Source organism: Anser cygnoides, chromosome 17 (genome assembly GCF_040182565.1).
Source record: "Anser cygnoides isolate HZ-2024a breed goose chromosome 17, Taihu_goose_T2T_genome, whole genome shotgun sequence".
NCBI lineage: Eukaryota > Metazoa > Chordata > Aves > Anseriformes > Anatidae > Anser > Anser cygnoides.
Window position 1 is genome coordinate 12,186,481 of NC_089889.1, and position 15,304 is coordinate 12,201,784.

The 15,304-nt window shown below is 53.5% G+C and overlaps 1 protein-coding gene across 5 annotated transcripts in view; it reads left to right on the forward strand.

Moving 5' to 3' along the window:
• Positions 1-313: 313 nt before the first annotated feature.
• TPCN1 (two pore segment channel 1) overlaps positions 314-15,304 on the forward strand; it is a 42,715-nt gene continuing 27,724 nt past the window's right edge. The window contains exons 1-2 of one of the 5 annotated variants that reach the window (XM_066978914.1): positions 314-414; positions 1,519-1,759. In XM_066978914.1, the coding sequence (XP_066835015.1) occupies positions 1,648-1,759 (112 nt within the window). In that variant the 5' untranslated portion in view covers positions 314-414; positions 1,519-1,647. The other 4 variants (XM_066978913.1, XM_066978915.1, XM_066978912.1 and 1 more) reach the window with 4 other exon arrangements.

Here is a 15,304-nt window from a genome sequence, read left to right on the forward strand (position 1 = left end):
CCTAGGCCTAGGCCCGGCGCCCCGTTGCTAGGCAACCGCCGCGCGCACCCCTGACCCCGCGCAGCCTCCTCACGCAGCCAATAGCAGCCCGCGCTGCTCCTCCCCCTCCCCCCAAAGCCCGCCCTTTCCTTCCCCTCCGTAGGCGTGCGGCTTGCCTCGTGATGCCATTCTGCCCTCCACGCCCCCAGGAGCCAATCAACGCCCTCTCCTCTCCGGATGGGCAGCGCCGCTACCCAATGAGAAAGCGAAGCGGCGGAGGGAGGCGGGAACAATCCGTAGCAGCGGAGCGGTGAGCAGGAGGTGGGCGGGGCGAAGCGACCTCCGAGCGCTGATTGGCGGGATGCGGGGAGGCGCACCGCGGCTGGACCAATGAGGAGCGGGAGGGGCGGGGCGCAGCGGTGCGAGGGCGCTGAGGTGCGGCGGGTTCGGCTCGGTTCGGCTGCGTTCGGCTCCGCTCGGCTCGGTTCGGCTCCGTCCGGCCCCGGGGCGGCTCGGCGGGAGGGGGGGCGGTGGAGGCCGGGCGGGGGGAGCTCGCTGTGAGGGGCTCGGCCGTGGAGCGCCTCTGCCTGCCCCCGTAGGAGGGATTTGCCCCCCTCAGGAGGGATTTTGCCCCCTCTAGGGGAAGGTCTGCCCCCTCCAGAAAGGATTTTGCGTCATTTAAGAGGATTTTTGCCCTCTGCAGGGGGAATTTTGCACCTTCCAGGAGGGATTTTGCCTCTTCCAGGGGGAATTTTCCCCCTCCAGGAAGGATTTTGCCTCCCCCAGGAGGAATTCTGCACCCTCCGGAAGGGAGTTCTCATCCTTCAGAAGGGATTTTGCCCCTTCCAGGAGGAGTTTGCCCTCTCCAGAAGGAGATTTTCACCTTTCAGAAGCGATTTTGCCCCCTCCAGGAAGAATTTTGCCCCTTCTAGGGGGAACATTGCCTCCTCCAGGAGGAATTTTGCACCCTCCAGAAGGGATTTTTCACCCTCCAGGACTTTTGCCCCCCTTGAGAACTGATTTTGCATCATTCAGGAGGAATTTTGCCCCCTCTAAGGGAAATTTTTCACCAGGAGGGAGGGATTTTGCCTCCTCCAGGACGAATTTTACCCCCCTCCGAAAGGAATTTTGCACTTTCCAGGGGGATTTTTTCCCCCTCCAGAGGTATTTTTGCCTCCTTCAGGGGGATTTTTGCCTCCTTCAGGGGGATTTTTGCCTCCTCCAGGGGGATTTTTGCCCCAGCACCAGCCCCGTGAGCGCAGCCCCTCCAGCGGAGGCGTCGAGGCCGAGCCATGCGCTTTGCGGGCTCCTAGCGCCATGCCGGCCTCCTGCCTCCGCTCGGCCTCCCGCAGCCTCCCCCTGCCGCCCGGGGCCGTCCCGCGAGCCGCAGACCCCGCGGGGCAGGTGGGCACCCGCTGCCTCCCCCTGGGCGAGATTTGGGACCGGTAACGCCCCCGAGCCGAGTGCCCCGCGCCGATATTTGGAGGCGAGCAGTGCGTAGGGATGGGCGAGCCTCTCTCCGTGTCCGCACACCCACAGGACGCTCCCGATGGAAGGCTTTGCGGGGAGAGCTGCTGACGGAGCCCTTCCACGCGTAGAGCCGCAGCAGGCGTTATCGGGACTCGTCGGGGGAGGACTTCTTGCAGCAGGAGCCTCGCGAGGGCCAGCATGGCCGTGAGCATGGACGATGACGTGCCCCTCATCCTCACCCTGGACGACAGCGGGAGCAACGCCTCGGCCCCGCTCGACGACCTGGATCGGGAGGAGCTGCCCAATGAAAGTAAGAGCCCTGTAGTTCCTTCTGCCTGCCAAAAAATGGCCTCGCTCGCTTTCCTTTGCAGCGCTGCTCTTCCCCGTGCCTGCCAGAACCTGGAATTCCTGGAGCTGTCCCTCGACGTCCCGGCGGCTGCCCGAGGAAACCAGACCGGGGTGGTGGTTGTGTTGCTTGCTGGTAGCCCCCAGGTGGGGTGGAGCACACCAGAGGCACTGCTCTGTGCCTTTTTTAACTCTTCTCTCTGATTTCTGCATAATGACCTGTGGCATCGCTGTCCGTACCCCCGGCTCTCCCTTCCTGTGCATTGCCCCAGGGCTTCTCCTTTCCTTGGCCCCACTGTGCTGGCTTTCACAACTGTTATTTGCCTATTTGTAGCCCACGATCTGATTTTTTGCTGTAACAAAAGGTATACATGCTGGTAAATCCCTTTAAAATCCTCACTGTAACCTTACCAAAGAATCAGGAGTACTTCAGGCAATGTATCCGTGCTCCTGTAAACCCCAGGCACTCGGTGGGACGGAGCCGTCCTGTGAGCCCTGGGAGAGGGCGAACTTCTCAGCAGCGCAGCTTCACCTGTGCTTCAGCGTGCAGTGAGGTTTTGTTGTTGTTGTTACACCTCACCAAATGTATTTTAGCGATTTTGTTTGGTGCATCTCTCTGACTTCCACCTGACATTGCAGGTGTGTGCACCTGCACCCATCTGGTCATCCTGTTCACGCTCTGTTCAAGCCTAAAATTTCCGACATATTAATAAGTTCCTGGCCCCTCTTTGCTGCATTATAGCTCCGATCCATACCTCCTCTGCGATTCTGTCACTTGGTATCTCTCTTGCAATCATACAGGTTCCCTTAATTTTCTCCTCCTCTGACTTCCTGAGCTAGTGGCTCGTTTCTGGCAGTCACAACTTCTCCTCTCCTGCCCCTGCCACACAGATCCCTGGCTAAATTGCCCAGATGACTTTCCCTAACCTCTGCTGCGTTGCTGCTCTATTGCATCTGTTTTTCTTGAAGTTTAGCTCTCGATTTGTAACTTAAATAGAAGAGAGACTGCTTCCTTCGTCCTGTTATAGGCTTTTTTGTGACTAATTTTAATCTCTCCTCTCTTGCCTTTTGGTCCACCCACCTCCTGTGCCTGTAAAGAAGAAGTATATGGGTTTATCATCTGGTTAAAGCCAACATGATGGTGTTTAAGCATGGGTTTGAGAATGAACGTATTAAAAATATTCCAAAATTTGCTTCCCTTGAAATACAGGGAGGTTGTGGAGGGACTGATTTTGTGCTTTTTAGAAGATTGGTGTGTAGTTTTTGAGAATCCGTTTGCTGATGTGCTTTGAACAGAGGGTCTCGGTGTTGCAGAGCTGTTTTTTTGCTATGTTTTAATCCCTGTTAAAGTTGCATTTGCTGGGAAAAATATAAAGCCTATTCTGTGCAAGCGACACTGAATCATGGGGAGCCTTCTGAAGCCGGTGGTACTGCAAGCGGGGATGAGAGATTAAGAGAGGAAGGGTAGCATGAGCAACTTGAAAGGAACGTTTATCGCCGGGAAGCGGGAAGCTTAAATTAGGCAGTGAGCAGACTTAGGCCATCACTGGCAAAATTAAGCTTGTTTAAAAAACATGACGTGTGCTCTAGCTTTATTCCTTGCCTGCAAAGATAATCTACTGTGAAATGCAGAGAAGTGATGTTAAAAAAGCGTACAGTTTTGCATTCTTATTCAAAGGCCTGTCTTTGCCAGGGAGAAGTGTGTGAGAAGCCTTATTTTCAGGAGAGGGGGAGCCTGGTAGGGTGATGAGGGCATGGCGACAGGGAAGGTCAGGGGGCTGTGTGCTTCTTGTTTTGTTTTCCTTATTCCTGAGCTCTGATAACAGATTATTCGAGCAGAATTCGGAGGAACGGCGTGCCTGTGCCTGGCCACAGGCTCCTGGGGACTCGGTGGCAGGTTGAACACCGTGCGTTTGTTCAGGTTTGTCCCCAGATACCGGCTGTCGAAATACCCTTAGTGCCACCTGGGAAGCAGACGATAGGTAAGACAAAGTGGGTGTAGCCACCCTTGGGCTAAATGACGTGTCAGAGGTTGATAATCAAGTCGCTGTCCTGTCCTGTGCTGCTGTGTCATTTACCTCTCCGAATTTTAATCCATGTTCCGGGCTGTCTCAGCCATCTCTTAGTAAGCTCTGTGTGTAGTTCCAGTATATTGGCTCTCACCCCGTGTTGTTTTTTTTTTTTTTTAAAGGAACTTCTTGTGCCTTTTCTTTCTTCTTTTTCCTTTTTTTTTAACTTGATCCGTGACGCAGGTTGTGCAACCGGTCCTTGGACGAATGAGTTTGTAGTTGGGGACTCTCGGTGTTGGTTGTCTGGAAGTGCAGGCAGATTGGAGTAAGCAGTGCCCGGGTTTCTGAAAACAAGCCTGTTGCTGATGTAAAAGGAACGGCTTAAATTGCGAGAGTGTGTTCCTTTTAGAATCTCGCCGAAAAGTTCTCTTTTGGGTAAGTGATTGCTTTGGGATTAGAGTAAAAGGGAGCTAAATGAGAAAACCGTGTGGAAAATTACGTTCTTAAAGAAAATGTCCACTTGCAAAAATTAATCTCCCTAATCATGCACCTCTTAAGCCCTTAATGGAAGCAAGTACTTGCATGGGGAGGAATATTAAAGCTCTGCCTTCCTTGTCCTGTGCTGGGGTGCACGTCTCTTCAGCCGCCCCGAAAGGTCAGAATCCTGCAAAGTTGGCTGGAATTCAGCTCACGTCCAGAAAAACGTGGTCCCTGTGGTGCAGGCGGTTCTCTGAATGCAGCGTGAAGGATTGCGGTGCTGGGTCATTCTTGCACGAGCTCCAGCAGCTGGAGGAGGCAGAGAGGAGCGCTGTCATCACTCGAATCCGTGGCTCGCGCTAATTAGCACGACGCTGCCCTTCCCTGCTACGTCTTATCGGGGAATCTGGACGCGCTCTCGTTAAGCTTCCCAACGCTTATCCGAGGCGAGTGACTAATTCTGGATCTTACAGGAGGCAAAACCAGGGCTGCAGTCGTTGCGTGACCTTGCCCAAAGTCGTGTACTGAAAAGGGTGAGAGGCAGCCTGGGCTGAGCGGTCCCTGGCCTCGCTGAGCTCCTAGCGTGTATTCAAACGGGGATCTCAAAATACCTCCACGAGCGAGGCGTGTTTTCCTGCACAATGCCGGCGGGGATAGCCTTGAAGCTCTAGGACAGTGCCTCTCCTCGAGCTGATGGGAATTATAAGCAATAAATGAGAGCACATTGATTTACCCTGTATTAGATCAGGTAGAAGATCCCCCTCTGCCCCCTGCGTGGAAATTGCTGTAGCCTCAAGTGGAGTCTCAGTGCGCTCAGAGCAGAAAGTACAGCTCCAGGCGTTGTGCGGGGAACAATGTGATATTGTCTGTCTGTTTCTCCCGCACAATGGATTATGGCAAGTGGAAGAAGTCGTCTTTAAACTCTGGGTTCTTACAGGAAAGCAACCGCATCTGCTATTGAGGTAATAAAAAAGAATTACTGTGTGTGCCTGGGGAGGTGCAGGGGGGGCGGCTGCGACAGCCAGGGGCGATGTTTTCTGGAAGGGTTGTTGGAAAACAGGAAGGTGTAACTCCAAGCGGTGAGGTGGGCCTCTGCCGCCTCGGTGCCCGCTGCCCAAAGAGCCAGCTTTCAGGAGGACTAGAGCCAGCCTGCCCTCTTGGGTGGCAAGCAGGGAGCTGTCGAGGAACGTGCCTCTGTGCCCGTGCGCTGCTGCGGAGGAGAAGGTGGCCCAGAGCACGTAAAGGAGCCGGCACTTCGCTGCGGGTGAGGCTGGAGGGTCTGAATTTGGCCAAGGCAAGCGTGCTGCTGGCCGGTGAGCACCGCTCTGCAGCGGAGCGTGGTGCCTTCGGGGCGCTGTGAAGGACGGTCTTGGTTCTGCACCTTGGCCCTGCTCCTGGATGGAGTGAGGGAAGAGGCTTTTGGCAACGCTCTTCTGCTCATAATTGGCCGGTGGGAGCCCTTGTGACGTTCTGGAACACGGAGTCTGTGCCATTAGTTGGGTGTCTCGTCTTTCTTTTCAGTATACCGCTTACTGATCCACAGGTAGGCACAGGCCTGCAGGAGTGGCGCAGGATCGGGGACAGCTAGCCTTCTTTTGAGACCCGTGAGCAGCCTGGATTTTGATTTCTCCAGTAATCGATGCAACCTGAAGGTTCTCTACTGTGCTGGATCTGGTTCCAGAACGTGGCTGTAGCAGCAGCGAAAGGAGACCGAGTCTGTCCCCGTAGCCCGCAGCTTCAGCCCTTCTGCTCAGTGAGTCCCTCCTCAGACACCCCCGCTGCCTTCCTCCTCCTGTTGCTTTAGGTGCAGCGAGAGGAGGGGAGAGATTTCAGGTGTAAACCAACTGCACGTGGTCTGGTGGGCTGAGGGAATGGGCAGAGAGTAAATCCTTGGCTTTGGGGGCGATGCGGTGACCGCACAGACCCTCAGCAGCTCTGCTTCTCGAGGAGCCGCCGTAATCGTGAACGCCTTCTGACTTTGCCACCTTTTGAAGTGTTTTACATGTCAGATACCTAGTGGATTTAATAAATCCTCTGGGATCTGTAATCCCTGTGTATGAAAGTGAGTACCCAGAAGCTGGTTGTGTGGGCTGAGCACTAATAACGCTGGGGAAGCGCTGTAGCTAATTGGTGCGGAGAAATAGGGGACGACAAAACAAACGAGTGCCTGCAGCGGACCTGGCAAATCCCGAGATCTTTGGCAGCCAGGCTCTCAGACAGCCTTTGGGTTATCTGGTCGCCTTCTTGGATGCTACGCAGGATATCTTCCTCTCGTCGTGGCTCCTGGTTCTACTGATTGGCCTTTAATTAGTTCCGGCAGCAGCACTTCAGCTGCTGCGTTAGAGGCGAAGCGTGGCCAGGGCACAGGACTGGGAACTCACGTTTGGAAGCGACCTGGTTCTGCTGCTGAATCTGCTCCTAGGGTAAGTCAGTTAACGTCGCCGTGGTCAACGCGTCTCGTCTGGAAAGTGTAGGTTATGCCTCTTGTGGAAATTTGCAGGTAGGCTACGTGGTAAGAGCTCCTGGTTTACATTTCTGTGCGTGCTTTGTTTTTCATAGCGTGTGCCTGCTTCAAAATTTACGTACAGGGGAATTATTTTCTTCTGAAGCACAAGTTCGGTGCTGAGCTGTTGTTTATGCCCCTGAAAGTCTCTGCTCCAACCTAACAACCTTGCGTTTTTGCAACTTCTGCCAGTGCTCCTCTAATCCTTTCCTGGCCTAGATGACTTGTAATGAATGTTTTAAGCAAGCAAAGCGAAGCAAAACTGCCTCCGAGATGAGCGAGGGGTGAAAATATTGGAAAGAGAAATGAACACCCGAAACATAAGGAGATTATTGTTTTCTCCTTCGGTACAATCCATTTCCCCGGGTGATGAGCTCTGTGAACTCAGAGGAAGGAGGCAAGTTTTCAAGAGATGCTGAGTATCTTGCGATACCATGCTGGAAACAGCGGAAAAATGTATCTGCTGGGAAGTTCCAAATACACATCCCCTGGAATCTCATTTACACCGAGAATTCAGGGTTTAAGGCAGGATGCCTTGGCTCTGCTTAAAATACTGTAACGAGAGGCAGAGCTGGTATCTCTGATTGAAGAGAAACAGCGCTCGGCGTTGTCCAGGCCTCAGAAAGGAGTTTTTATCAAGTGATTCTCAACGTGACTCTGGAAATGTGGTACCTCCCGAAGAGAAGCCACGAGCGGAGGAGAGTACCAGGAGGTATTGTGAGCCGCAGTTAGCGCGTGTATTACTTTTTTTTTTTGAGCCTGCCTTGTTTTCTTAGCCCTGCAGGAGATCAGTTTGCACAATGCGCACATTGTGTGCTTCACAGTAGGATGCTTTGTCAAACAGAATCCCTGCACTGTTGACTCTTTCGCGCAGTAAAAAATAAAATAAAATAATGATTTCGTCCTGAATGCCCCACGCTGTTCAAATCTGAGCAAGCAAAAGCGTCTGCAAGGTAAAGGAGACTTGGGTTAGCGTTCCATGATCCCGGAGTCAAACGGTTCCCTCTCCTTTGTCATCTCCCAGAGCACGAGCGACGGATCCCATCTTTCATGCAGGTTTGCTGTAAGTTAGGGAGGATGCCGCAGAGCGGGGCGAGGCGCCTGGCAGCTTCCTCGCGCTCCTTTTGTGCAGACCGAGCTAACGACCTTGAGGCTTAGAGGGAGGCAGCCCGTGGTGCGTATCTTCCCTGCGTGCGGCTCTCCTCTTTCGGGTGGGGGAGCGGAAGAGCAGGCCAGGCTGCGCGTTGTCCCCCCAGGCTGATCCCTCTAGGTGGGAGACCGCGTGCCGCGGCCTCGCAGGGCTCCGCTTCTCGAGCAGGTGGTCCCGGGGCTATAAAAGCTGTTAAGGAGCCCGGGAGTGTTCAGGCTGCGGTTTGAAAGCGACCACTTTCCAGCTCTAGCCGGTCACTCCTCAGCTGACTTGGGAACATTTGGCTCAGGAAGCGGAACAGCAGTTGGAAGCAAACGGCAATTAGTTTTTTCATGGCTTCCCAGGGAACGCATCAGTTTGTTCGTGGTTTTGGTTTTTTTTTTTTTTTTTTTTCCCCCCTCATTTTTACGATTCCTGTGGATTTTTAAGGCACTGTCGATGCAGGATGTTCGGTTCAGCCAAGCTCGCTTACTGGCAGATTGAAATGAGCAGAGGCTGAGCACGCTGAGTTCACTCATCATAACCGATGTGATGCTGCTCAGAACTTCCTTTGCCCTTGGTATCTTCACCGAGGAATCCTGCCTGCTGCCGTCAGCCCCCCTGCGTTGAAATCCCATTTTACCCATTTGAATGCTGTAAGAAGTGCTGTATAAACTAAACAGGAGCATCTGTGAAGTGGTTAGAGTTGTTGTTGATTGCCTCTTCCTTATTGCCTTCAGGGGATTTAAGCTCGAATTTGCTGGAAGTAGAATTTATGAGGCAGAACGCTCCATTTCTGATCCTGAAGCTGGGAAAAGTGCGCTGAATTTGATGGGCCTTTCTCGTCTCCAGCGTCCCTGGCTTTTGATCTGGACCTTGCAGGGCTCTCCCCGTGTCTTTGGCATAATTGCTTTTTGCATGTCGAGGCGCTGCCTGACTTCTGCGTGGCTGCTTTCTTTACAGGGAGCTGCCGGAGCAGCTTTAGGCTTGCAGCCATCTGCTTCTCGCGAGCCGTTCAGCAGGGAGCTCCTGCACCTGTGCTGCTGCTGCTGGCCTCAGCCGGGAGAGAGGGAGGCAGAAAAGGTGTGTGTGTGTGTTGGTCTGCCGCAGCAACGATGGAGGATCCGGAGGACGACGAGGACAGACTGCTGTGCTTTGAATCGTAGCGTGGGGGTTTGGAGCTCCTACCCAGCGCTGGTTTTCTTTTCATCGTGATCTGGCTTTCCGCCTGGGACAAAAAGCTTTTCTTTTCGTGCTTACATAGGGGATGAAAATTTAGGATGCATCCCCGCGCGCTGCCATGTTAAACCTTCTGATATTACGGGGCTGGACACACGAGCTGCTCACGTACGTGTGTGGCAGGCAGTCGTGTAGCAGATATTGTCATCTGGGCACGTCTCATCTGTCTCTTATTCCAGCTGTAGCCATATTTTTTTGGAACGCTTCTGCCATCCTCAGCAGGTTTGGAAGTTTGTCGTGCAGAAGCGACGTAGCCCGCTGAAGGATTTCACTAGCATACACAGACACGTTCCTGCTCTTGGTTAACTGAGTGGAGAGGTGTAGGGCTAAGTGAGCAACCCTGCACTGAAATCCCTGGGTCAAACCTCACCGGTGAGTTGTTTGTGTCGTTAACAGTCCTGTGTCACTAGCAGTAGGATCAGATGCAGGCAGAGGAGGAAGGGGATGCCATCCTCTACAGCTGGTGCTTTCAGGCCACTCGCTGCAGCGATGGGGCTCTGAAGGAGGTGTGCAGGGCAGAGGTCTCAGCCTTAGTGCAGCCTTTCTGCAGCCCGTCCCCTTTTCCTGTGGCATGGCCACCCCGCACGGAGGGATCGGCGCCTGCTCGGAGGCGCGAGGGCTGTGGATGACCTCTCTTCAGCGTGGTGGTCCTACAACACAACCCGGCTGTGCCCAGCTGGTTATGTAGCTAGCTCGCTAGCTGTGAGTCCCTGCGGAGACGGGAAAATGCTGCTCTTCCTTGCACAGCTGCTTGATTTTCCTGGTGCAAGGGGGATCGCTGTTTAGCCAGGCTTGCTGGAACTCCTCTCTCTGCCTTGCTGCCCTCAGGTAGTATGAAGTGCTCTGCTTTTCCTGAGCTGCTGGAGGTGCGAGCAAGTGACCCCATGGGTCCTGCTGGGTGAAGTAAATGCACGCGGGCATCTTACAGCGGGGTGAGGGATGGGGGAAAGAAGTGACCAAGGCTGGTGGAAGGGCCTCATCTCTGCTGGTTGCGAAGGGGGAGGCTTCAGAGCACTGAGCTGATCCCTAAGTGGGGCATTTAAAAGTCAGCAGATGTATTTTTTTTTTTCCCCTTAAGGCTACAGGTGTAGCAGTCTGCACGTTGCTGGGACAGGGACTTTGTTGCAGCCCCAAAAGGTGACCAGCAGGATGGCGATGGCAGGTCGGTCAGCCACAGGTTCCCAGGCAAAATAATGGGAGACCAGCAGCAGCTCTCCTGAAATCTGTAATTTAAGGGCGGGTTTTTTAGTGTCAGGCTTATGGACAAGAGCGTCATACGAACCCAAAGTCATGCATTTATTTATCTCGTGAGGTTACAAGGTAGGCTGATAGTGTTCTGGAAAGATACGTCCTGGCAGTGGTGTGCCTGGTGTGTTTAGATGGAGGATGTGAGCAATACGAATGGAGGCTGTGCAGCCAGCTGCTCTGTGAGCTGCCTGACGGGCAGCCCTCGTGTATGTTCCTTCGTCCTTCAAACAAGAGTAAGATCGGGGTAGGCAGGTGATGTTTGCATCCGTGCTGGCTCGAATAACCAACGCATCCACGTGTGCTGGGCTTCCAGTGCTCTTCCCTTCCTCCCCAGCTATTACACGTGCCCTATCCAGTTCCTGCCAGCAGCGCTTTCCATAGAATATGCTGGCATCTTCTCTTTCTTAATGCTTCCTTTTAAGACAGCACTGGGGCTGGGGTTTCCCCCATTCCTTTACAGCATCTTCCTCTGCTGCCGGCAGCTGCCGTTCCCTGGCTGAGGCACCCTGAGAGACAGCAGAGATGTGGCAGTGTTGTATTTCAGAAGAAGCGCTGTGGAGCCTTATGCTAACACCACGAAACATAACTGCGTACCTCTCCCTGCTGCACCGTACAAACAGCTCCCTCTGATCTCAGCCCGCAGCGGTAAGGCGTCCGAGTTTTGCCATGAAACCTTATTTTTACTCGTTTTCTTGCTACCCCTCTCTCCTCGGGGTGGAAAGGTCAGGTAATTAGGTGCCTCATTAGCAGCTTTGGCTGACTCCATCCTAGCTCCGCTCCAGCGCTGGCTGCGGGAGGCAACGCGGGGTAGGGCTGCGAGGACCGGCGGAGGCAGTGGTTGAGCAGCAGGTGGGTCTTTACCTAGGTAAATCCTGTGGTTTCAGTACCTGTTTCATCCAGGGTCTCATCCTCCTCTGTAAAGGAGCTGGCCGGAGTTTGACAAGGCTTTGCTCTCCATCATGGTACTGTAGGTGGATGTGTTTGTTGAGTCGTGCAGAGGCTGGCTGATTTTGGAGGAATTATGAGAGCTGCTGCTACGGGAGCGAACCGCGGCCATGCAGGTTGGTTGCTCGGAGTAGTGCTGGTCTCATGTAAGCAAGGAGCTTCTCTGCTTCCCACTGCTGGTATCGCGGCTGCCTCAGAGAGCCGCTGGTGGAAAAAACTGGAAGCTGGACCTGGCAGAGTGCTGCTTCCCTTAAAAAGGCCAGGCTGCAGCTTCATCAAACGTCTTTCCAAAGTGCATCGGGAGAACGCAAAAGCTCCGCTTTGGAGAATTGAAACGAGGAACGCGCCCTGGAAATGCTGACGTGGTGCTGGTGCTGGAGCAGATCTCTGGCATGTTAAAGCCGTGAGGCATGCGTTTCCCTTTCTGGAACAAAAAGAGGAAATTCCTTCGTGTAGCAGGATGTGTTAAAGAAATGCCCTATCCGAGGGATTCCGATGTTGTCTCTTTCCCTTTCGGTTACTTCCCTAAAAGCTGTGGATCATAACCGGGTGCGTACATCTCATGTCTGGCCTTTCTCATGAGTCACAGGCAGAGCTTGCCTCTTTTTTTGCTGGGGTCAACAAAAAGCGTAGTGTTCCCAGCTGTTTTTCCATTCGAAGCGAGTTGTTTCAATGCTCAGATGTTTAATTCCAGTTACAGAACCGTGTCTCTGTATCTGTAGAGCCCTTGTCGCTGTGATACGATGGGACCGACAGGATTACAGAGCATGTTAGCTGCTAAAAGGATGGATACTACGAGCCTGTAGGTGATCCTTCTGTTGTGGCTCTGACTTCTCCTTTTTGTGGTGGAAAGGTTCAGTTGTTAAGTTCATAAATAGAGGATATGAAACCAGCAGCAACTGGGCTGAACACAAAAGCGAGGTTCTTAATTCTTAACTATGTCTTCCTAGTGCAACCTTTCCTCTTACGTGAGTTTTGCTGATTAAAAATGCTTGGGACCTGCGTTAAAAGAAGCAGGAGCTCCTTTGTTTTACGTTCTCAGATCGTGCAGGTGCCTGGTTCTGCTCCCTCCTTATAGCCCATGGACTTTCTCATGAAGCCCATGAATTATTCTCATCCCTGTTTTCTCTGAAGCCTCCCACTATTTTATCTTTTTTTTTTTTCTCTTCCTTACGACTGTCTCTCTGTCCCCAGCAGGGTGGTGCAGGAAGCGAATGCCGGTGTGAATCATCGCGTCGCGTAGCGAGCGGCAGAACAAGCAGCTAGCTAAATTCGGGCTCTGACCCGCTCGGAGCAAGAGCTGACTGGAGGCACTGCTTCTGCTGAGACAAAACAGTTTCCGACAATGCTTTAGCTCTTCAGTCATTGTGCGTCGCTGGTGCCTCGGTGCTTTTAAGTGTGCGCGGTGCAGACGTTAGCAAGGATGCAGCAGTCCCCTAAACAATGCAGGGTTTAAGTTGTATTCAGTATAAGGAGATAGGCAGCACAATTGGTAAGAGGCAATAATGTATAAAAAGTGGCTTACCATGCTGGGGGACATCTGCTCATCCTTCCTGCGGATCCAGCTCCCTGTAGCGTGCTGGATGACAGCGGGAAGCGAGCTCGTGTGCGTGCTGCAGGAACTAACGGGAGTCTCAAATAAAAGTGAAGACGGGAGGCTCGAATCGTCTCGTACCGCTAAGAGGAAGTGGCAACATCCATATTTTGGAAAAACTTTCCTGTGCTAAATGGGAAGCCGACGTGGCTTTGTTTGTTTGAGGTTCACAGCTGGTGGAGGCTGCAAGAGTGCAGCAAGACAAAGAGCCCCGATGCCGTTGCCTCTGCAAGTGTCGTCCCTATCCCGTGGCATCGTCCCTGTCCCTTGGCATCGTCCCCATCCCATCCCCTGGCTGGGTGCTGGGATATTCTGGACCTAAAGGCTGGGTCCTGCATCACCTCCCTTGGCAGTGGCACACGGAGGGCGCTGAGCTCGCTGCCTGTCTCTCACCTCCGAGCTGCGTGGCTCGGTGCCAAACCAGCTGTGCTTTCCAGGCGGCTTCCAGCTTTTTTTTTTTTTTCCCCTCCCGGGTAGGTGAGCCTGGCCTTGACGAGACAAATGCGTGCGTGCTCACGCCTCGGCACTTGAGAATAAAAGGAGCAGTTGCTTATCAATGGCACCGGAGGGAAGCGGAGCGATAAATCCGCCGGAGGTGAAGCTCCGTGGCACGTCAACGCGTGGAGAGGGAAACGCCGTCGTTGGTGCTGATGCGATGCCAGCGTGCTCGGTGCCTCTTCAGGGTCTGGCTGCTTCCAGGCCACAGCTGCTGTGGGGATTTGTCTGGCCTGTGTGCTGTCAAAATCTTGGCTTTGGGGCTGAAGGAGCTCGTGCAGGGAAGGGCAGCCCTCTCCCTTCTTTCCGTGGTTTTTCACAGCTGCATCTTCTGCAGTGGCACCCGCTGCACGGCTCAGCTGCTGGGGAGTTCCCAGGAGAGGAGCACTTCTGGGAGCCTTTGGAGGCACCAAATGCCGTCCTCCATCCTCCATGGGCACGTGCCACATGCTGCTGGGCGCCTGCTTACACTTCTCTGCAGCTGAAAGCCTGCGGCCAGCCGAGTTTGGGTACCCGGACATGAATGCAGTCGAGGTGGGTGGCGTAAGAAACAGAGGTGGCGTGGCAGAGCCTGGAAAGAAAGGGCACCGGTCAGATGGCCGAGTGCCGCAGTGAGAAAATGCGACGTAGACTGCTTCGTGCTCTCCCTGCTGGGGTTAGACCCACGATGCTCGTGCCGTTAAGGCCAGGTTGCACATCTGGAGGCGTGAAATATTTGCTCAGCTCGGGGAAGTCTGACTTGCCTCGAGCAGCAGGCACTGCTGGAACTGCACCCAGCCCCGACAGCGAGACGCTGCTCCCCTGAGACGAGGTGGCTGGCAAGTGCCTCTCGACAGAGGTCCGGCCTCTTCCCAAGGAAGGAATAATAACCACAAGGCTTGTTCCTTCCTGGAGAGGGGTGAATGCAGGGTAGCACTTCTCACAAACGTGGTTGCAAGAAGGAAACAAAAGGCCAAGCTGATGCCAGGTTATGCTTAACGAAGAAGGAATGACCTCGTAAGGCGGCGTGAGCGAAGTTGTGTCCTCGCACCTCAGTCCTGTGTCCTCTGCCTGCATTTATTTGCCTCTAAGGGAGATATTACTCGTGTCTGCAACCCCTAACGCCAGCACCGTTCGTTTTGCTGGCTTACGTGGAGCGTGCACGTGATGTGTGAGCTGTACGAGCGGTGTGTTGAGCTATGAGAACATTTCTGTTCAGTTCTGTCCCTTGGGCTGCCTTCCCTGCAGCCTGTGGTGTCCTGCCATCACGGGTAGGCCTCCGTAGCCTTCTAGGAGAACCCCCCCCTTAATCTGGTACAGACACATGGCTTTGGAGTCTCATTAGCAACATCTAAGCCTGTTTCGGGGTAACGCCATAAAAAGTCTGTGCTTGCTAGAAAGCAGAACAGCTGCGGCACAGGGTGATGAGAGCCAGCCTGGGGGAGCCCCGAGGCACGCGTGGGGCTGCCCCGTGGAGTTGGTTTGTAACTCCCTGAACTCCTAGCAGGCTTCCAGCTGGATTTAAAAGTTATTAAACGCAGGTAACAAAGATCAAACAGTGAATATCCAAATAGACTTGAGTTTCTCCCTGGTTCCTTGCTTCCCTCCCTCTCAGCCCTCGGAGTTTTTCCTTCCCCGAAGCAGGGAATTTGTTTTGCAAAGGGAGAGGTTTGGGTTCTGGAGAGTTTATGCTCCTTCTCTTTCTTCCTTTTTGTTTTTTATTGTAATGATGACATATGGAAACTATTTACACAGGAGCATGCTCTGCTGCACTGAATGGAAACGTTGCAGTCCCGGCAGTATCGTTCCGGATGCCTTGTGTAAGCAGCCAGCTGGTTTTGCTTTTTTCTTTTTTTTTTCCTCCTTTTTTTCCCCCCCCCTCCCTCTTTCCC